This window comes from Sinocyclocheilus rhinocerous, unplaced genomic scaffold, assembly GCF_001515625.1.
Source record: "Sinocyclocheilus rhinocerous isolate Xijiao unplaced genomic scaffold, SAMN03320098_v1.1 scaffold260, whole genome shotgun sequence".
NCBI classification, from domain to species: domain Eukaryota; kingdom Metazoa; phylum Chordata; class Actinopteri; order Cypriniformes; family Cyprinidae; genus Sinocyclocheilus; species Sinocyclocheilus rhinocerous.
Window position 1 is genome coordinate 152635 of NW_015637541.1, and position 23313 is coordinate 175947.

The window sequence follows — 23313 nt, forward strand, 5'->3', positions numbered from 1 at the left end:
TATATTTTGATGTTTGCATCACATAACCAGCTCTATATGTATAGCTTTTCTGGTGTAGTAAAAATGCTCTGTAGCTCACCTGGTATAGCTGATCATTACACATGCAATGCAAAGCTCTCAGGTCCGTAAAACAAGTTCTGATAAAGACTTCTAGAAACAAGCTAAAATGACATGGTTGCTTAAGCAAATGCATGTTTGCTTTTATTAACACTGTACATTAGGTTTAGGGTAGTTGGTATGTTATTTTCAAATAGAATAGAGCATAAACATTTAAAGGGGTCATATGATGCGATTTCAAGTTTTCCTTTCTCTTTGGAGTGTTACAAGCTGTTCGTGAATAGATAAGATCTATTCGAAGTCTCAAACCCAAAGAGATATACGTACAACAACCAAAGAAATACAGTGTTGCCAGATTCATATTCAAATTTCACATAATTTTGCAAAAAATTTCGCCACATGCACGTTTTTCTAATGAGCCTGGGTTGATCAAAATCATTACTTAGTACTTGTTTAATATACAGTACATCTCTGGTCTTTTGTGTTCATCAGTGCATGTTATTTCAAATAGGAATTTTTTTTTATCTTTACCAAAGACAAATTCCTCTTATTTTCCAACCACTTTTTACAATTCATTCAATTCCCAATGGATAAAATCAAGTCCTGCCATTCATTTTTACACCTTGAAAATCCTGTTTCACGAAGCAGTGTGTGTCACATTACGGGAGTAAAATGCAATTATATTGTTGTAAATATTCTGAGAAGTTGTGTTAGTCTAAATGTAAAAAGAGACACTGTGAATTATATAACAACCACAGTCTCTTTTTCAGTCGACTACACCGAATAAACAGCAAAACAAAACAAGAATAAATGTGTATCTCTTTCGCACACTTACAAACACACACACACACACACTCATTTCTCCTATCACAATTGCAGACATGGTTTCATGTTTACACGGCACGATGCAACGCAACGCAACTCGTAAAAAGACAGTATAAGTAACCCCCTATCCATTCCTCTGCAGTATTTCACTCCATTTAAAATTGCCACCCGCTTCCGTCTTGCCAAGCCTGAATTCATTTTTTAGGAATTCAAAGCCTTTCACCCCTCTGAGTCTCTGTTGTGCCAGCGCACAATGTAGTTTGCATATGACTAATCATCTGCCGTGTTTATATGTAATCTCATATCATTTCAGGCCATGTCCCCTGTTTTGTATCTCCCTCTCTCCTCTCCCTTCCTCTCGTTCTCTTGGCTCTTGGCTGTATCGCTCTTGTGAAACATAAACCAAATCTACCTTGGCTGAAAAGCATGCAAATATCCCAGGCGTTCACTAAGACAGACAAGGACTCTTGCAATCGTGTGTAAGAGCAGCTAATGTTACACGTAAGAGCCTGTGGGCGGAATTCTCAATGAAACCCCTAAAACAGTGTTCTCAACGGGTGGGTCGTGACCAAAACAAGTAGCAGGTCTGCTCTGACAATGCTAAATGCAAATTATGAAAAGCAACTTACCATAAAATTGTGACAGCACAATAAGTTTGCTTTTAAAAGGGAGAAGAATCTCTTTTTTATGTCAAAGGTACACACTTAAAAATAAAGGTTTCAAAAGAACCTTTTAGTGAAAAGTTTTTAAAAGAACCATTATTTTCTTAGTGTAAAGAACATTTGAATAAACTAAAGAACCCTTTTCCATTATTGAGAACCTTTTGGGTAATGTAAGGTTCCATGTATGTTTATAGTTCTTCGTGGAACCATCAATGCTAATAAAGAACCTTTATTTTCAAGAGTGGATTCCATAGAACAACCATTTTTGGGTTCTCCTAACAACCTTTCAGTGAGCAGTTCTTAAAAGAACCTTTTTACACTATGAAGGACCTTTTGCACAAATGATAGGATTCCATGGATGTTGAAGGTTCTTTTTGGAACCACCGAAACGAAAGACCTTTATTTTTTAGAGTGTATTTTGGTGCAAAATCATCTGTCACTTGGTAATATGGTACATTTTTTATATTTGGCCCAATGTTTGTTCCAATCTGGTAAATCACACTTTGGATCTTATGTATTGTCAAGTTTCCCATGTAGCCTATGTCAAGTTAATTATTTTGCTTATTGTTGGTCCATTGCAGTTGATGGTTAAACAGGCCTAAGCTGGTTTTGGTTTGGTCTAGTTTAAAAGATCTGCCTTCTCAGCAGGAAAAAGCATCTCAAGATTGTTTGTAAAGACATTTTAGTGACTTTTATATTATGTGGCATCATGGTGAGTTTCCACTCAATGTCTAATGTGAATTCTGGACCCTCAAGCAAAACCAGTTGAGAACTGCTGCAAATTGTAGAACAGCCCTTTTCATTGCAGTTTTATTGATGCAGAGCTATTAAGTATCAGACCTTTTAGTAGGCGGAGATGAGATGGATAACACATCTCTTCTCGTGTTGACAGTTGTCTTTGGGGTCGAGCATAATTGTTTTGAATCCTCCAGGGCAGTGACTCGTCATTCAGCGAGACGCAGTGCTCCCGTGATGTTCGCTTTCTTCTCACTGCATTATTAGCAATATAAATCTACGAAGAGGTGAAAAGGCATGACATTCTCAGCTCTGTCTACATTCGCGATTCTGATCAACAAGGGAGATTAGAACAGGAAACAGACAACAAGGCATATCTAGTAGCTTTTCAGTCTTACAATTAAGTTGAGTTGTTATAGACAAAATGAAATCAAAATGTAGCCAATTTACTTTTTTAATAAATGTCACTGATTTTATTGTGCATGATTCATCAGTGCATGTTATACATACATAAAAAAAAAATCAAAATTTAATTACTTTCTCTGAACTCTGAAATGACTTTCCTGTTGAATAAATCACCTGGGCATGTGGGATGGGAAATACAATAACAAAACAAATACATATATGCAGTGCAATATCATTTAGTTTATAGTTGGTAAGATTTTTTTATATTTTAGAAATAAGTCTCTTATGCTCACCACGGCTGCATTTATTTGATCAGAAATGCAGTTAAAAATAGTAATATTGTGAGATATTATTACAATTTTAATATATTTTGAAATGTAATTTAATTACGTGATGGCAAAGCTGAATTTTCAGCAGCCATTACTCCACTCTTTAGTGTCACATGACATACTGTTTTCTTAAAGGGATAGTTCACCCAAAAATGAAAATTCTGTCATTAAAGGGTTAGTTCACCCAAAAATGAAAATTAGTCCATAAATTACTCACCCTCAAGTCATCCTAGGTGTATATGACTTTCTTCTTTCAGACGAATCCAGTCGGAGTTATATTAAAAATTGTCTTTGATCAAGCTGTTTCATGGCACTCAGCGGAGGCCCATAAAGGTAGTAAGGACAATGTTAAAATAGTCCATGTGACATCAGTGGTTCAACCGTAATTTTATGAAGCTACGAGAATACTTTTTATAAGCAAAGAAAACAAAAATAATGACTTCTCTTCCGTGTCAGTCGACACGCGTTCACAAAAGTACCATGACGCATGTTGAACATGGACTATTTTAACGATGTCCTTACTACCTTTCTGGGCCTTGAACATGTCAGTTGCGTTGCTGTCTATGCAGGGTCAGAAAGCTCTTGGATTTCGTCAAAAATATTTTATTCCATGTTCCAAAGATGAACGGAGGTCTTACGGGTTTGGAACAACATGAGGGTGAGTAATTAATGACAGAATTTTCATTTTTGGGTGAACTTAAATTATTCAACAAAATGCCATCCTGTGCAGGATTCTTTAATAAAACCACTGATCTTTTTCTCCTTGTGTTCCTCCTCCAGATTTTTCATATGACGTATGACCTGGCGAGTGCAGTGGTAAGAATCTTTAATCTGATTGGCATGATGTTGTTGCTGTGTCACTGGGACGGATGCCTGCAGTTTCTGGTGCCTCTCCTGCAAGACTTCCCTCCTGATTGCTGGGTGTCACTAAACGGTATGGTTGTAAGTATTCAAAACTTTTCATTACTCTTTCAGAACCATTTTCTGGTTTTATTTTGAACTGCACATGGGATCAGGTCAAAATTATCATTTGATCAGTGGACAAGAAAAGGATTTAGTGAAAATGTTCTCTAAATGTTTAACTGTTCTTCATTAAGAGACTTAATAATGACAGTAAATATATGCCGCGCTCACATAGTGTCAGAATTACCGTAATTACAAGATGACAACTCAGATCCTGAAACATTCACATCGCAGGACTTAGAAATGATTCGTTTCTATGGCAACTTTTACAGATCCAAGTGTGGCTTTGTTGGTTATGACAGCAAAATACTTAATCACTACATAAATTCACCTTCTGTGAAATACAGAAGAACAAAGAGAGCACCTGCTAACAATGGTAATAATAAAATGGCATATCAAACTGAAGTATGTGTAGAGGTTGTTACCTAGCTGTTCGTCTCACTGTCTGATGCATAATGCATACAAAACTGGAAAGCACTTGTGAAAATCGTAAGCTCCAATCAGATTGCCTTTGCAGCATAACTTTTTAGGGGTCAGGGATGTTTTTACCATTCTGCCGGGGCCAAAATCGTGTCTTAACCTGCGTTGAAATTCTGAGTGCTTGTGAGGAAAATCTAATCATTAAATTAGTTTGCCAGTTGAATAAAAAATGAGGGAATTAGTAACAAATAAACTAGATATTTCACAGGCAGAATTATATACGCTATCATTCAAAAGTCTGGGGTCAGTAAGATTTTTGTTTTTCAAAAAATATATATTTTTTTATTCTGCAAGAATGCATTGAATTGATCAAAAGTGACAGTAAAGAAGACTTAAAATTGTTTACAAAAAACTCAAATAAACACTCAAAATCACAAATGTTAATTTTGAGTTTTATATTTATCAAAAATATTTATGTTTATGAAAAAAACATTGATAATTTAAATAAATCAATTAATCAATTCTTGAGCAACAAATCAGCAAATTAGAATGAATAATTATTACATTTTAAAATATATTAAAATAGAAAACTGTTCTTTTTAATTTTGTAATAATATTTTACAATATTACAGTTTTTTTCTGTATTTTGATCAAATAAATGCAGCATTGTTGAACATGAGACTTTTTTTCAAAAACATTAAATCATATGGACCCAATATGTTTAAATGGTAGTATAATGTGATTAATGTTTTGATTTGTATATGTGAAATAATAAGTGCCTAGTTCATCTAGACCAGTGTTTCTCAACCCTGGTCCTGAGCGCCCCCCAACACTGCACATTTTGTTTGTCTCCCTTTTCTGACACACCCATTTCAGGTTCTGGAGTTTCTTTTAATGAGCTAATGAGTTGAATCAGGTGTGTTTGATTAGGGAGACACACAAAATGTGCAGTGCTGGGGGGCGCCCAGGACCAGGGTTGAGAAACACTGATCTAGACAATCAAAAGTTCTGAACACAAAGCTTACACACAAACTCTCTTCCTGTCTAAGTGGGCAGTTTTTGGCCAGAATAAGCTGCAATGTGCAATGCAATGTGTCAATAGCTATTACAGTTACAGTAAATCCACTGCAATGTTGGTGGTTTTACATGATGTCACAACATAGAAGTGGGGAAATTGAGAGAATTTCGTAGCAGTCAGAGTTTCAAACTTTAATATGTTTGACATAGTCATGAACAAACATCTGAACATACTTACACAACGTGATTGCAGCAATAATCTCACCACTTAGTCTACATAATGTTTTACGAAATCAAAAAGGAAAAAAGTTCATTAAACAACCCTAGCATACGAAGATTTGGACGTGCACGTCCCATTACTTTTAAAATCCAAGAGGCACTGGGCAGAACATTTGACACTTGACCTTTATCAAACGAGAGCTGTTCAGCTAATCAGGACAGATGGCTCGCTGTAGTTTTTCACCGCACATCATGTTGGTGCTAAATGGATGTTAAAATGCCAAGATCATTTTTTACTTCTCCCAGCTTTTTCGAATGAGTTCAACTCACATTCCAGGTCAAATTGCTGTGCTGGTAAAAGCATTAGGCTTTTTTAGTTCAAGGCCAAATGTGTCACGCTGTTTTAGGAAGTCAGATTTCTCTGATTTCCCGCTAACAAAAATTATGCATTCACTTTGAAAGCGTGCGCAGAGATCAGCAGACGGCCTGTAATGGGCATGTGCAAATCTCTTTGCATATTCGTCTGAGCTTGTTAGCTTGGCATCACATTAGATAACAGTCTTGGGTGGTGGTGGTGGTGGGGTGATAAGGCTATCCGCAGTTACGCAACCATATCCCCCTCAAGTGCTAGGGGGCTCAATCTAACTTTGAGGTGCTCTATGTGATACTGCAGACCCCTCGGCTCTGGAGGGCCTTACCGGGAATCGTTGATAGTCATGTTTTGAAATGTTGCGAAACCTCTGGCTATGTTGAACGTGACATTTCTGACAAATTAAAGACGCTTGAGAAGCCTTAGCTCTGTCTGTTTTACCTCAGAAACGTTTTATGTCATTTTACCTCTTCATCTCAGATGAAACAGATGGAAATTATGCATACAGCAACATCCAAGAAAACAAAGCTAAGCGAAGTCCTTTGTTATAGCTTTAATGCTTACAGGAAGTGACATTACTGTGCTCCAAATATGTTTTTTTTTTTTTTTTCAATTCTAAACATGAAAATGCACTTCAAAAAATCGAGTCTTTCTAAAGCTAAAGAAGAGGTCAAACGCTGGTGGCGTTTCACTGCAGTTTGATGCGATAGGAGATTGATATTGCCCCTTGTGGCTCTGATTTAAAATTCTAGCCTCAGGTTTCTTATTTTTTCCTTTTTAACCAGAGAATGAGAATTTATTGCAGTACATAAACACTTGAGATCTGTTACAAAACCTAGTGAGAGTTGCCTATCTAGACAGCATTTACAAAAAAAATGTTTTGGGCTGTTCCAAAATCATAATGTTCCAAATTAGATAAAACAGTTTTAATGCTGCCTTCACATCTTTCTGGGAAGTTCTGCTCACAAGCCTAGAAGTCATAATTACAATGTGCTTGCAAGTGAAAAAGTTGTCAGCAAAAAAATGCAACAAAATGAAAAGCAAATGACGCACACTGAGTGTGTTAATGCTTATCTTCATGTGTTATCCTGTGGAGCCACAGCTGATGTTGGGAAATGTAATATAATGTAATGTAAATGGGTGTCCGTAAGATTTTTGAATGTTTTCGAAAGAAGCATGATATCCTTAACAAGGCTGCATTTATTTAATCAAAAATATGGTTTAAAAAATAAAATATAAATATATATAAAATATGAATAAAAAATAAGCAATATTGTGAAATAATATTACAAATTTAAAATAGCTATTTTCTTATAGAATATATTTCAAAATATAATTTATTCCTGTAATGCAAAGCTTAATTTTCAGCATCATTACTCCAGTCTTCAGTCACATCATCCTTCAAAAATCATTCTAATATGCTGATTTACTACCCAAGAAGCTTTTCTTATTATTATTATTATCAATTTTCAATATTTTTTTTCATGATTCTTTGATGAATAGCAAGTTTCATTTATTTGAAATCTACATTTTTTGCAACAATGTAACAATGTTTTTACTGTCTCTTTTGATCAATTCAATGCATCCTTGATTAATAAAAGTATTTAACAATCAATCAAGCAATCAATCAATCAATCAATCAATCTTTCTGATCCCAAACTTGGTTTTGTATAATCACAATTCTGTAATCAATATTTACAATGAAAACATTCCAATTTCTATGCCACAAGTGTCAACAAATGTAAAATAAGGACAGTGAAACTTGTTTTCAAACTTTGAGCTTGTGTAAATATGTTCATTCCGTCATAACTTGTCTCTTGAAATGTCAGTCGCCTACAAACATGCACATCAACCACGACTACTGAATGCAGATCGCTTAATATTGTAAAACAGTCAATTGTGCCAGAGTTCATTCTCTTAAAATGAGCTTTTGTTATTGAGTCATCAATTCTGCAGGTGTTTTTGATGCGACATTTCCTCAGCGAGGGGTTTCTAAACTGATAGAGATGCACCACCTCCTCCTTTCTGTAAATTATATCAAGACTGCATCATGATTTTCCATCTGTCTCATTCCCCTGGGCTTGGTTCAGATAAATGCCACAACCAGAAAATCATAACAGAAACAAACTTTTAAAAAGGGGCGGGGCTGCTTGATATGTCCTGCCCTGTCTTCCTGTTTCAGTTAAAATGACGTCAACACATAGAGTAACGCTGCGTGTTTCTAAGCATTTCAGGGGACCTTTAAATCACTGTATAACTCATTATTTGAAAGAAATAGTACAAGATGGGTTATATATTCCACACGTGTAGTATCATTTTTTCCTTAAAGTCCACTTATAATGTTATGTCATAATGCATTCAGAATCTGTATACTATTTTTATATTCCGGGTCTGTTTGGACCCGAAGAATAATAATTTTATAAAACAGTCATAACTTAATATTTTTTCAACTAAACCTAAAACCATATTGTTTTTGATCAATATATATATATATTTATATTGATGAGAACTTTTATTTGAAAGCATTATATGAAATTTATAGGAACATATAATCTGAGAACTATTGAAATAATGGAATTAATTATTTATAACTCACGATTGCTCAAAAAGAGTCCAGATTTATGAAACCTATCTATATTTCTAACAAAACAGCATCTGAAAAGTTTTCAAACAAAATAAATTCATTTTACTTGCATAAACGTTTCACTTTCAGATGGAAAAGTGATCAGTTTTTCATACTGCAATGGTTCGCCAGTAGGCGTACATATTTGAAAAAAAAAAAGTGTGAATATAACTTCATACAAAATGTTATTTTTGGATTATTAGGTATTTTTTGACACCTAATAGTAATTCATACATACCTGGGTCCAAAATGGCTTAACACAATTTTTTTTTTAATGCTTTTATGTCTTAAAAAAATATTGGACAAAATCTGGGGAACAAAAAAAATTGTGTTTTCAAGGTCTTAAAGCATTTGCGAAGTTTTGTTCGCTTGCTAAAAACTGCATTTTTGTAGACATTTATGCGCATCTCTTCTGGGTCAAAATGGACACAAATGTGTTTTGAGGGTTTAAGGTTTCCTGCGCTAAAAACAGACATAATTCATGTCAGAAATGCCCAAATTGTGAGATCTACAATCAGTAAAAATATTCAGATCTTTAGAGCGTTTACAAGGTTAGCTCTTCCATTGTTACTGTGTATGTCTATAATGTTTACCATCATTAAATGTGGATAAATGAACATCATGCATTATAGAACAATATTAAATTAATTTGAAATCTTTTATCTAGTTGAATAAGTATGCAATGCTGTATTAGACAAGCTTGTAACCTATGTTTCAGTAAAGCATACTGAGAACCCTCTGAGAAGTTGTGAAGTGCATCTTTCCATCGGTCAGCGTCCACTCAATACTTTTGGAGTGCTTGATGCACAATGATAGTTGCAGGACCTACAGGCTGCACATGGACCACAGAGAGATGATTCACAGGCTTTTACCACCAGGTCATTTCACACGGGCTTACTTTTACCAGTGGATATTTCTTCAAAATATTTGTGTAGACGGTAAAGAACACTACTGTAGGAAACTTTACTGGCATAAGAATGCACAGACCATAAAAAAGTCTGAAAGAAATGACTGATGTAGCCAATTCAAAATCAATGAAATCAGTAAAATCACAGAGAATTTTATCATCATCACTCTTTAAGTTACTGATGCTCATTTTGAACACATTCAAAGCTAATTTATGCAAAGTAACACTGTAGATTTCCTCCCATTAAGTACATAATTAATGATTGTATAAAAAAATGATAATTATGCTAAGAGTTTATTCACCTGAGCTATTCACAAAGGTTTGTGAAAGAGTGATTATGAACCAGCAGTGGCAGCAGCCAAACCAACAAAGGTTTTGTGGGAAACACTGTCCATAAATCACATTTCTAACACAAGCCCTCTGCAAAAACACAGTGCAAAGAAGAAACATCAATAACTATAATTGTTTTCCACATAATAAATAATAAATGAGTTTTTAATTGAATGATGTGTTGCACGCAGAGTTCTTCTGTACATGTGACTCGGTCATGAATTTTGCATTAATGTCCGCACTACTGCTGCCAAACATTTATGAGACGCTTCATTTGATCTTCTGTACATAAAATAATCCACAGCATTCCCATGGATGCCTGTAATAAATCATTTGAATACAACTCATGCAAACTGTAGAAAATGGTTGGAGTATTTGGAAAATCCAGTTGGAATTGCAATTTAATTTGATGACGCCAGTGGTGCAGAAATTATACTTTTCACATTTAAAGATTTTATCCAGATCATGAGTTCTATCAAGTTATATCTACATCAGGACAGTAAAGCACCTCCAAAAAGGTCCTAAACACTTCTAGGTCTCAAGGAACATTCATACTGACATAATTTTAATTTTTTTTGCTCATTTCCATAAAACTCTGCTCAACAGTTGCCTGAAATCACCAAATCTCATTGAAAATTTTAATCTTGTTGCTGTGAAAGTCAACATTTTCATATTTAAACTCTCTATTCAAAATATAAAATCAAATAAAATCAAAAAGAATTGCGTCATCTGAATAGAACTTTTGTTTAATATTTAAAAAAAGTTTAGAATTTAATGAAAGCTTATTTAAAAGTAAAAATTACCAAAAATTATTAATATAAATGTATAATATATATGTAAAATAACTTTTTATATGTATATATGGGGTCAGTAAGATTTTTATTCGTTGCCTCAAATCGAAAATCCATTTCATAAACTTGCATATTGCTTTTATTTTTAAACTCTATATTCACTTTCATATTTAGATAGTTTTATATTTAAACTCTCTATTCTAAATGCTCTATTCAAAATGTTTCTTTCAGGTCCCAGATTATCCATAAATGATCATATGTGAAAACACAAATTAAATTAAATTAAATTAAATTAAATTAAATTAAATGTAAAATGTTTTTAAAAAATGACAAAAAAGACAACAAATAAAAAAAAAACAATATATATGCATGTGTATATACTGTTATTTGTTTGTTCTGAATATATAAAATTGATATCCTGAATAATATATAATTTTATGTATACTGCAATTCTTCATGTTTTTTTTCTCCTGGATGTAGTATAATCTGTGTGTAGTTTTACCTCAGGGATGGACTACATGTGATCTTATACCGCTCTCCCAGCACACGCTGTCTGCTGTCACCTGATTGGTTCACGCTTGAATAGCTGGATATTAATCGGGGTTGTGTGGGTGTGAGAGCGAGCGAGTGAGAGAGAGAGACAGAAAAAGAGGGAGGGGGATATAAAAATATTTTCTACACACCTTTAGACAACACTCACCTCATGTTAAGACAAAAGGTTGGTGTAGTAGTGACACTAAAAGCCCGCTGGCCTCTCCGAGCGCAATTTTAATCAGCTCTTGTTTTGTATTTTTAATCTTCCGTTTCATTGGCTGTGGCCGTATTTCTCCAGTTTAAACCATTATTTCAAATGCCAGTCTAAACAGTAAGGGCATCTCATATGTTACCATTGCACAAAATCGTGACTATTGCCTCTACTATAAATAACCACAGATGCATAACAACACACGCATATTCCAGAGAGCTCTCTGTGTGTCTGTGGATTGGATGGTTTGTTTTGGTGTTAAAGGTGATGTAATTACGTAGGTTGGGTGTGAGCGATCAATCTAAGAGCTGCTATATGGGACAGGTTTATGTGTGTTGAGTAACAGGCCACTGTAATCACCAGACATGATAACAAACCCTGTAAAAGCCCCAAAGACTAGAATAGAGCACACCAGTTGGGTTTATCCTATTTAGTTTCTCCATAGAGAAACTGATTTTTAGCAATGATGTATAAACCTTTCAAGACAGACCTACCATGAGCTCCAAGCAAATATATGCTGCTGTAGCCCCAAGTGTGATTTCAACTTTACTTTTTAAGTTTTTGATACAAATTCTGGTTTATTTCCAAATTCCCAGTGCAGAATTAAACCACCCACAATCCTTATAGGAGATCCACCAATCAGAGAAGCTCTTGTTACCATGGAAACGGTAATAGCAGCTCAGTAACGGCTACCCACTCCCATGAAGCATTGCAAATGACCCTACCAACACTGAATAAATTATTTTATTTTAAACAAATAGTTTGAATGAATAATTAAAGTGACTATGTGAATAAGTCATTTTCAAACCAAAGAGCTTTCTTTTGGCCAAAGCAATAAATCCGCCTAACCGACATTGCAAAAAACCCATTGTGAAATCTGCATGGGGAAATCGTTCTCCCTCACATGAATTTCCCACTGAATTCCTATTAAAATGACCAGATTTTACCAGCAAAAATTCACCAAACAATGATAAATGTGATCGCACTTTAAGAGAGTCGTTTGCTTTGGTCTTGAATGAATGATTTAGTCATCTGAAAGAATCTGTTAAGTAAATGATTCAGTGAATCACTCATTGAAAGGCAGTCATTTGTTTTGGTTGTGAATGAATTAGTTTTTTTGAATGAATAAGTTGAGTAACTGATTCAATGAATCACTCATTAAGACAGTCCCTTGTGTTGGTCATGAATGAATCAGTGTATTGAATGAATCAGTTCAGCAAATGATTCAGTGATTAATTCAAAAAACAAAAACAACAACAACAACAACAACAACAAAAAACAGTCACTTACTGATATAACAAAGCGACACGCAGAACGAGTCAGTGAAAATAGCATTGTGCAAACAATGTCCTGTTGTTTCAGATTTGAGTTTTTCCCTTTGCAATACTTCATTCATTGCCTAGTTCATTCCCTCATAAAAGAATTTAAGCACACAAGCTCATTCCTTTTGTCTTTTTCTTCAGTTTTCAAATGTTTTTTCATGTCAACAAAATGCTGCAATGTTCTGATTTATCTTGGAGCCTATGGAGACAATAAATAGGAAAAATATTACTGGAACAAAGACTGATGAATAGATTCACAAAAACATACAAATTCACAATGAAATATATACACATTTTTCTATTCTGTTCTGTACGCACAAGCACACAAAAAGAAACCCATCTGACCCCTCTGAAGAGAGCAAGAGCCTATAATATGTATTAAATCCAGTAATATCATGTAGCCCACAACTTCCTTAAGTCCTCTTATCTCCCGCATATGGCTCTTGATCTTCTATAATGCTGAATTAAGAAGAATATCATTACTGTACTCTCTAAATGACCCCTGTTTTCTGGAAACGCTTTGAAACTTGTGGCTAGTTAAAGCAATAAGGCGGAAAGAAGCAGAAATATGGATGTGTGGGGCCTTTTGGTAAGTGTGTGTGTGTGTTTTAGGAAAAGACTGAACCTCATTTGAATTTTTATTGCACAGTAGCTCATCAGAGGAGAAAAGCCCAATAGAACAAAGGTGATTTCCAGCTTATTTATAATAAGAAGCGTTACTACCTGACTCATTATCTTCCTGCTTAAACTTCTCACCCACAATGCATGGCATAATGTACACTGTAAGCTCCAACGGTATCCTCAGTGACGTTTTTGTCCTAAATGCATGTAAAAGGCCCATGTCTATTTGGAACAAAGAGGTTACTTTTTGCTGCAGGTGGGCTTGGATAGGGGACGCTGTTTTTCCACTTGCATTTTTATGGTGAAGATAACAGCAAAGCTATGTTTTAATAGTATACTGCTTTTTACAGTATGTATACTGGGCACAGTATGTCAGCATTATTTTAGCATAATTGAGGTATACTATTATAGTTTTTAATAATATTTTGAATCATTTTAGTAGTTTAATTTTGTTATATTCCGTTATGTAAAAATGATTTCAGTTTTTTAGTTATTTTAGAACATCGAGTTAAACTAAATTAACATGTTGCCTTGCACTTTTTTCATAGTTTGTAGTTTTAGTTAAATATAGCAGTATGCAAATTTTGTATTATCAATATCTTGAAAAGCTACAACTTAGTGACCAGAGCAGGTTGCATAAAATACCACACAATGCAGTAATATCAGCCGTTGTTTACCATTTCGACTCATTATTTGATCGGACTACCGAGAGGTTTTTACACAAACCAGGAAATGTAAAAAAATACCTGCTTTTATTTCAGGTATAGCATACTACTGTTCATCATTTATCAATGCATACTACTTTGTGTCACATACTACTTACATAATAGGCTGTTAAAAACTAATAGGCTGTAATCAGTGTATACTGCACAGTATCTGCATACTGTGAACAATATGCTAGTATTCCATTATGAACAAAAGACTGCATTTCCCAAGGCAATTATAAAGAGACGATCATAATGAGTCGTCATTTTGTGAGAGATTATGAGAGTAGATAACATTGCAGAAAACCAAATTAGAAGGAGTAAGAGATCATTAATCCTCTCAGGTTTATGAAAAGTAAATAGTCCTAAACAAAAGGAAAAACATAGCTTTGTCTTTTTGTCATATGCTCAAGGCACAAAGGCGGACCAGAATATGCAGGGCCAGATGTTTGGAAATCTTTTGTCTTAATCATGATGTTTAAACCCTTTTTAAGTGTTTAGCAACTCCCTGACTGGATTACAGTAACGGAAATGCGATTTGGTTTGTAAAAATTTATTTTAAATTGATTTATGTTAAGTTCTATCAATAGTATCTGTGTCGATTACCACAGAAAACAGTTTTGTCAACCAGCAAAAAATGCTTTGACCGAAATATACAGAATTTCAAACCACAAAGCAGTTTATGATTTACAGGTTTGTGTTTTGAAATGGTGTACATTTACATGAGATACTAGTCAAAACTGTTTTCTGTGGTAATCGACCGCCTCCAATGCCGTTGATAAAGCTTAAATTGTGTGTAACGGGCAATGGTCCTTTAACTTTGATTTCCATCAGTTTTGCTGTGTCTCCTGAGATGCTGCCAAATCAATAGCTCACACTTTTATTTAATAAAGTCTCCTTGTTATAGTAATTAATTACCAGATGTAAGGGATAAAACAGGGATCTGTTTGGGAGCCGGTAAAAGATTGCTTTTAATTCTCAAGAGGTCTGTTGAGACGATTGCTTGGCCTTTCGTTTTATCTCACACGTCACTTTAGATAGCTCAGCTGACATCCATCAGGAGAATTACAGAGGGGAGAGAAGAGAAAAGGTGAGAGAAGAAGAAAAACAGATTGGTTAAAAAGGTAGAAGGAGATAGATAGAGGGAGAAACCAGAAGATAAAAAGAGGACAAGAGCTGCTAGTTGACAGTGAACCCGGAAAACCATCCAGTGTTGAAAAGACACACAAGAGTCACAGTTTTTATAAATTAAAGATTGCGGTCCTGGGCAAAACAAAACATAACAAAACAAAACAAAACAAAACAAAACAAAACCATACATACCATACTAGGCTTGCACGATAAATATCGCACGATATTTAATGCGCATCTCGTCAGTAAAGCCGGTTCTGTAATCAGCGGTAAATCTCTACACGTGCGTGCTAATGCTTTAATACAAATAAAACTATTTTCAAACAAATTTAATTTCAGCAAAGTAAAGTAATAAAATTTAATATTTGCTGCATTTATTATTTTCATTTGCAGTCAAATTTAATAATTTTTTTTATTTTAAATAATTATCATTGCATGTTTTCTCAGTCATAAAATGCAGCTTTTTAGCACAACCCGTCCCATAATAAACATTAATTAAACATGAAAAATAAAAGGAAATGTGAGTTTCAGAAAACAATATGGTGCTCTGAGTGCTTTTTTTTTTAGTATGTTAACTTCCTCCCCTTAATTCTTGTGTCTTTTCCAACATCATTATTTTAGAAGCACATACACTGTTAAAATAACTGAAACAGGGTTCAGTGACCAAGCAAAAGATCTTTCACTCTCTACACTTTCCGTGTATAAACGAACATTCAGAAGATTAAGAAAATGACATAGCCTACTGCATGCTCAGATGCAAATGTCTCTTCAGGTGGAGGCGGTTTATTCGAGCCCCTGCATTACCCTTTTCTGACACACTGGGCCTGGTAACGTAGCGTGTGATTAGCTGGAATGGTGGAATTGGATTGAATTTCAATTACTGCATGTCTAGTCACGTCTGAGAGAGTCACACCTGGGTGAGGAGAGCGGCCACACGTTCACAGTCACACGAGGGCCACGGTTCTGATACACTGGAGAAAGAACAAACGCACAGGTTTGCGACGCCACTTTGATTTCCATTGTTGAACAGGTGAAAGAATTTTCCACACGAAGAAGAGCACAAATTTGTGAAAGGAAATGTGCATGTGTCAACAGTGCTGGAGCAACTAGCTAAACATAACAGCGCTATTAGCTTAGCTATTACTAGGCTAACTATATTACTTTGAAAAATTGTTTATATCCCAAAATAATCCCTTAACCATGGTAAAATCATAGTAACACTGCCTCTCATGGCTTATTTCTTTATTATTCGGAGTGCCCCCTTAATATATTATATGTAAAAAGCTAATGCAGTTAGCTACTTCATGTCAGTAACTTGCTATAAGCTAAACTATGAGTTACTGATATACTGACTGTTGACAACAACTTTAAATTCTGAAATAATTTGATGTAGCTTCCCAACACTGTGTATATGTGCAAAGCGATTTATGTTGGATTATTCATGTGTGTGCACATGAATGTCTCGTGAATGTCTGTGGCTATTATTATATTAGCTTTATGACCCAAGCAATACATGGACACACGTAAACACCTGGTGTGTAGATGCTTTTGTATGCCGTCTCCCACTGCGATGCTCCACGTGGTGCTGTCTGGCTATGACACCTACTGTAACACTATAACATACACACAGATTATCAGCCAATCAACACATTTCCCAAGTGGGCTCTTCTAATCATCGGCAGACCACTTAAGGACCCACAGCTATCAAATACGCTGGTATGAAGTGTTAGTTAAAACAGTGTCTTGAGTGCAGAGGATGAGAGATTGTAGGTGTTTATGGAGTGATTCTGATTGGGACGAATCCCTTCTCTTGACATCTGGTCATCAGAAACTACAGAGGAAGATCCTTTGGGTTTTACACACACAAACCCACATTTACAAACCAGATTCTCTTCTGGAAAGGATTAATAATTTAATTATTTGCAGTTGTCACAAAGCATGACATGCTATTTACATAAAACAGGTAATATTACACAATGAAAAGCTGAAACGAACTTTTCCAGCTTGATTTTTTTTTTTTCCGTAAGCACCTGATTTGACTTGCGATTTGTTGTTCCCTGGTGGACAACAAATCAGGTGAAAATCTCACATAGGCTCACATAAAACCTGAGCCATATCTAAGGACCGGATCAGAAAAAAATCACACCCAAAACACCCTAGTAATCCATCAGAACACCCTAGCAACCTCATAACAGCACCCTAAAAGTTCTATACAGAACAACCTACAACACCCTACCAACAACATGGGAACACCATAGCAATGCTGTAACAACTACCCATAAATCCCCATCAATGACCTAGCAACACCCTAACAACAGCTCAGACCACCCTAGCAACCCCATAGCAACACTGTAGAAATGTCCTAGCAACCACTCACAACACCCTAGAAACTACGTAGGATCACCCTAGAAATTCTGTAACAACCACCTAGCAAGGCCCTAGCAACAAAATAGCAATACCCTAGCAATTCTGTAGCTACCACCCAGAAAACTCTATCAACCACCTAGCAACACCTAGCAATGCCACCCACTCAGAACTAGGGTTGCAAAGGGGCAGAACATTTCTGGTAAATTTCTGGAAACTTTCCAGACTTTTTTGGAAAATTTCAGAAAGTTCCCGGAAATTGACTTGTCATTTTCTGTCCCTTTGCAACCCTACTCAGAACTCTCTAGCAATTCTGTAGCTACCACTCAGAAAACTCTATCAACCAGTTAGCAACGCCCAAGCAATCACTCAGAAACCCTAGAAATACTGTAGCAACCAACCAGAAAACCAATCACCTTGCAAGGCCATCAGAAAACCCCATCAACCACCTAGCAACACCCTGCCAATGACATGGAAACACCATAGCAATTCTGTAGCTACCACCCAGAAAACGATATTAACCACCTAGCAACGCCCAAGCAACCACTCAGAACACCCTAGAAATTCTGTAGCAACCAACCAGAAAACCAATCACTTTGCAAGGCCCTAGCAACGCCCTAGCTACCACTCAGAACACCTAAACAACCACATAACATAACACAACATAAATTATGTTAGTAACAGACTCGCCCTGGCAACCACTGACATTTATTTTTTCAGCAAACGTAGTATGATGTGCAATGACAACATAGTTCTTGATGTCATTCCAGCATAGAATGCTATAAGGAATATCTAATATGATGCAATTTCTCCCCACAACCTCTATGTGTGCAATTACACCTTAATTTTTCCATCAATCTTTGAAAGAAATCAGCAATCAGCATAGAGATTTGATTTGGCAGTAATAGGTGACTCAGTATTGCAGTTAATACTATCGTAGAGAGAGAAAGCGAGCACATCAGGAGCATTTTCCTGAAGTTATTCTGATAGGCGCACAAACTCAGCAGAACTAGCGTGTGTGATACTAGCGTCCCGGCTAGCTTTGAGAGCCCTGTGGGTTGGCAGGCAGCGCTACGCAGGTTTAAGAGCGGCTTCAACGAGTATTTGTCGGCTTCCTCAGCACTTTTTTCCTCTTCAAATTGAGCAGGAAGAGATTCAAACAGTCAGCAATTCCATTCCAGACTCCATCCATGAACATGGAACTGTCACATCCTCACATCCCTCCAGCAAGCTTCACATAAACACGAGGAGCAGAGGCCATCGGAAGTCATATGGGTCTTGTTTTAGTCCGTGTTCTCAGTTAACTAATGTCTGTGAGTAATGCTGACATTGAGGAGTGAGAGAGCAAACTGAAAATAGCTTCTGGGTATAAAATAAGTCAGAGAAGCAAATTCATCTGACCTAAACAGAGCACTGCTACATTTGGTATGACCTCCCCAAAAAATATCCAATGGAATCAAACAAATGGATATCCAAATATCCAATATCCAAACAAATGGAATAAGAAATAGCTTATTTTTTATAAAAATATAAAAGTATTAAAGCACATTATATTTCAAGTCTTACACGAGTGTGCTTTCAATAGAGAAATAACTAATTCTATTTTTCTAAATAACTAATACTATTTTTGTAATACTATTATACACTAATATTTAAACTATTACAATTATAAAAATACAAATATTAGAAAAATATATAATATAATATAATATAATATAATATAATATAATATAATATAATATAATATAATATAATATAATATAATATAATATAATATAATATAATATAATATAATATAATATAATATAATATAATATAATATAATATAATATAATATAATATAATATAATATAATATAATATAATATAATATAAAAAAAAAGCCTACAAATAACAGTATCAACAACAACAAAATGCTTGGAAAATTTCAGTCTTGTTTTCATGAACTGATGTATTGATTGTGAGTAGGGTCAGACACGCTGCAGTACATCTGCAGTACACTTTGTCTCTTTCTATTCGCACAGTTCTCCATTAAAATCAGCTGCGCTAATAGCCTGTGAGAGGACTGAAAGTGTCCTTCCTCTTCTTCTCCCGTCCAGCATGAGGGATCCACAGAGCCGTACATCAACTGACGGCAGCTAATGGAAGTAATCCAAGTTGATTAGCAGACACCAAAGCCATCACTTCTTTTAACACCCCACTGCAAATGACACGGAGACTAAAAAGATGGTGTAGAGATGGAGTATTTTCTCAAAGAAAAAAAAAAGGGTGAAAAAAAATATATATCATTTTTATAATAAAGAAAATCATCAAAAAAAGTAAAAAAAAAAAAAAGCTAAATATTTTATTTTTTTAAAATTTATAATTATTTTCAAATTTAATTTTAATATATACTATTTACTGTTACTATTAATATATTTCTCCCCACACAAATACAACAAACCCATTTAAAAATCATTATAACACATGTACAAATAAATGTAAATTAATAAATATTAGAAAAAGAGAGAAAGACAGAGAGAGAAATGTAATAATCATAATACAATTCATAATAAATAAAACTATATACCTGTACATTCCTAAAATATATGTAGTTTTATTCATTTACATAATATTGTTTGTTTGTTGCTTAGTTGTAAGGCAAAATAGTGTTACAAATAACTTTAACCATGTAAAATCAAATGGAACATTACATTGGACAAAAAATAAAATAAAATAAAATAAAATAAAATAAAATAGAGATATAGGTGGACGGTTGGATTACAACAAATAAAAGGGAACAGGAAATACAATAGAAATACAGGAGGAAATACAGAGAAGTAGAAATACAGACAATAGAATACAGAGAATACAGGGAAGAAGCATGGAGAGAGATAGTTTGCCATGCATGAAGGTCAAGTTGGCAGGACGCTGTATGCAGACTCACTGATACACTGAATATTTTGCCTGCAAGTGTACATGTTAAATTCACTCCACCTGCTTTTCTATTGCTGACTCTTTCTTTTTGTGTCATCTTCTTATCTCTACCTCTATCGCTCTCTTAGAACGACTCCTGGGGAAAGCAGTACTCTTACGCCCTATTTAAGGCCATGAGTCACATGTTGTGTATCGGGTACGGAGCCAGAGCGCCCGTCAGCATGTCGGACCTTTGGATCACCATGCTAAGTATGATTGTGGGCGCCACCTGTTACGCCATGTTCGTGGGTCACGCCACAGCCCTCATCCAGTCTCTGGACTCATCTCGACGGCAGTACCAGGAGAAGGTAAGCGCAGCCTCATTGGGTTCATTCACCTGGCTGCTTTGTTTGCAGGTATTCACATGTTATTTTGATATTTACACCACCATGCCTTCGCTGGACGTGCATGTGATGGTACAACATCTTGACAGCGTAGTAATCTGTGTCATCATCATGTATCACATTATGAGCTCATTGCTCATCAATCATTCAAGAATGACATCAATATTGATCTAATATCAAAGAAATTCTACCTCTGCTACATGGGTTGCATGCTTCAGACAACATGTACAGGTTGATCTACATCTACAGGGCTAAAGTTATTGGATATGTTTGGATGAGCGGTATGACCAAAATGAGCCATTTTGTATCATCGCAACTGTATATTACAAAAAGATAATAATAATTGATATAATAATAATAATTGGAAATGATATTTCAAAATTTATTTTATTGATAATTATTAATAATTATTTATATTTTTGAATAACCAAGAATATGAATTACTATTAATATTGTCTTTGTTATAAAAAAACTATAAATACCATTATTTGAAAAATTATGAAAATCTTCTTTTGTATTATTATTGTTATTGCTGTTATTATTCTCGAATAATCAAGAAAATTGATTCTTATTAATTAGAAATAAATATTCGGTATTATTCCAAAATATTATGATTAAGTTGTATTATTATTATTATTATTATTATTATTATTATTGAATAATCAACGAAAACTGATTATTATTAGTAATTAATATTCTTTACATTCTTTACAAAATTGGTTTATTATTATTATTATTATTATTATTAAATAATCAACGAAAACTGATTATTATTAGTAATTAATATTCTTTACTATCCAAAAAAAATTGGTTTATTATTATTATTATTATTATTATTATTAACAACAACATTAATAATAATAATAATAATAATAATAATATAAACAAGGGAAATTAAATATTATTAATTAGTTATTATTATTATTATTATTATTATTATTAAGAACTGGGAGGAATGGTTGTAGTAGTAATAATAATAATAATAATACAAATTATTAAATAAATTTTAATTTGTAATTTATATTCTTTATTATTATTATTATTATTATTATTATTATTATTTTAATCACTTTTAATCAAATAAAAGTTTTTACAAAATCTAGTTTTTAAAGTCACTTCACATTTGTAGTTTCTCCCACACATTCTGCTCTATTTTTTCTCATATTATATTGTCACTCTCACTTGTAAACAGCATACAGCAATAGCAGCAGAGACACATCTACCGCGTGTGTAATTCTCACCTGCACAGGTTTCTGAACCAATGCTATCACTGCTTGACACATTCCTGCAGTTCTCTGACCTCAGCTGTATAGTTCATTACTAAGCTCAATCGAGGATTGTGATACTTAAGTCATCAACTCAGAGATGCCACTGTATATCGATTTCACTTCCTCTAAACAGCATGCCACTTCCTCCCTGAGAAACCATGAGAGGACGGATTGGCAGATTATCCCTCATTCTAGCGTCTTGTCTTTGAGTGCTTGTTGTACCGTTAGTGGATCATTATATCCCTGTGCTTTCAAAGAGGATTTATTCCAAGTGAACGACAAAAACTCTCTCTCCGGGCCAAAGCATGCGCAAGGGGAGCCAGAGCTGCTTTGTCCCATGAGAGAAGGGGGGCTTATCTCATCTGGGCTTTGTTTGGGTAGCAAACCCGACCTCAGTGAGCTGGGTTAACATCACAACACGCACACAACATCATGCCAACATGAGCCATCAGGTTCTCCGTTTAATGCAATTACAGTGGATGAGTGGAAAGACGAGATTGAAACAGAGAGAATGGGATTGTGCTCCAGGGAGCTGGCACAGACTAAATGAAAAAGAAAACATACACAACACTGTCAGAGAAAGATTGTAGCTTTTAGTAAGCTTATCACGGTGCAGTATCCTCAAAAACTGAATATTTGCACCATATCTACAATGAATTTGTACCTTTTAAAAGGTACTGACCCAGTAAAAAGATGTTGTACCTCTTTTTCTGACCGTGTACCACCAGTGAAAAGTTTGAATACACACGTAGTAAAGAAATATCACAAATTTGACTTTTTTAATATCTTGACTTTTTTCTCAAGAGGTTAAATAGAGAGAAAATGGAGACTTTTTCTTAGGTTTCTCAGATGTTCCTTTAGAAAAAGAGCCCAGTCTTACTTCTAGAGGTGTTGAAGAGATCTCAACAATGTCTCAAAGACAAGTTCTGAAATCAAGAGTTAGTGAACAAATGAAGACTTTTGCTGAAGTTTCTCCAATGTTTCCTGAAAAATTCCCCTGTAGCTTCACTTAAATCTCTTCAAGAGATTTTAAGAGATCTCAAACTAAACTCAGATTTGACAAATCTGCAAAAGTCTGCAATCAAAATAAACACATTTCTCATTAAATTCTTCCAAGACCAAGATTTGAGCTACCTATACTATCCACATACATATTATTCAAAAGTTTGGGTTAGTTTTTTAATTTAATTTAATTTAATTTAATTTA

General features: G+C 34.7%; 1 protein-coding gene across 2 annotated transcripts in view; it reads left to right on the forward strand.

Annotated features, from left to right (window-relative positions):
* LOC107749006 (potassium/sodium hyperpolarization-activated cyclic nucleotide-gated channel 1-like) overlaps positions 1-23313 on the forward strand; it is a 114462-nt gene that overhangs the window by 50253 nt on the left and 40896 nt on the right. For both annotated transcript variants that reach the window (XM_016564046.1, XM_016564045.1), the window contains exons 3-4: positions 3794-3955; positions 20584-20802. In XM_016564046.1, coding sequence (XP_016419532.1) covers positions 3794-3955; positions 20584-20802 — 381 coding nt within the window. The remainder of the gene's footprint in view (positions 1-3793; positions 3956-20583; positions 20803-23313) is intronic.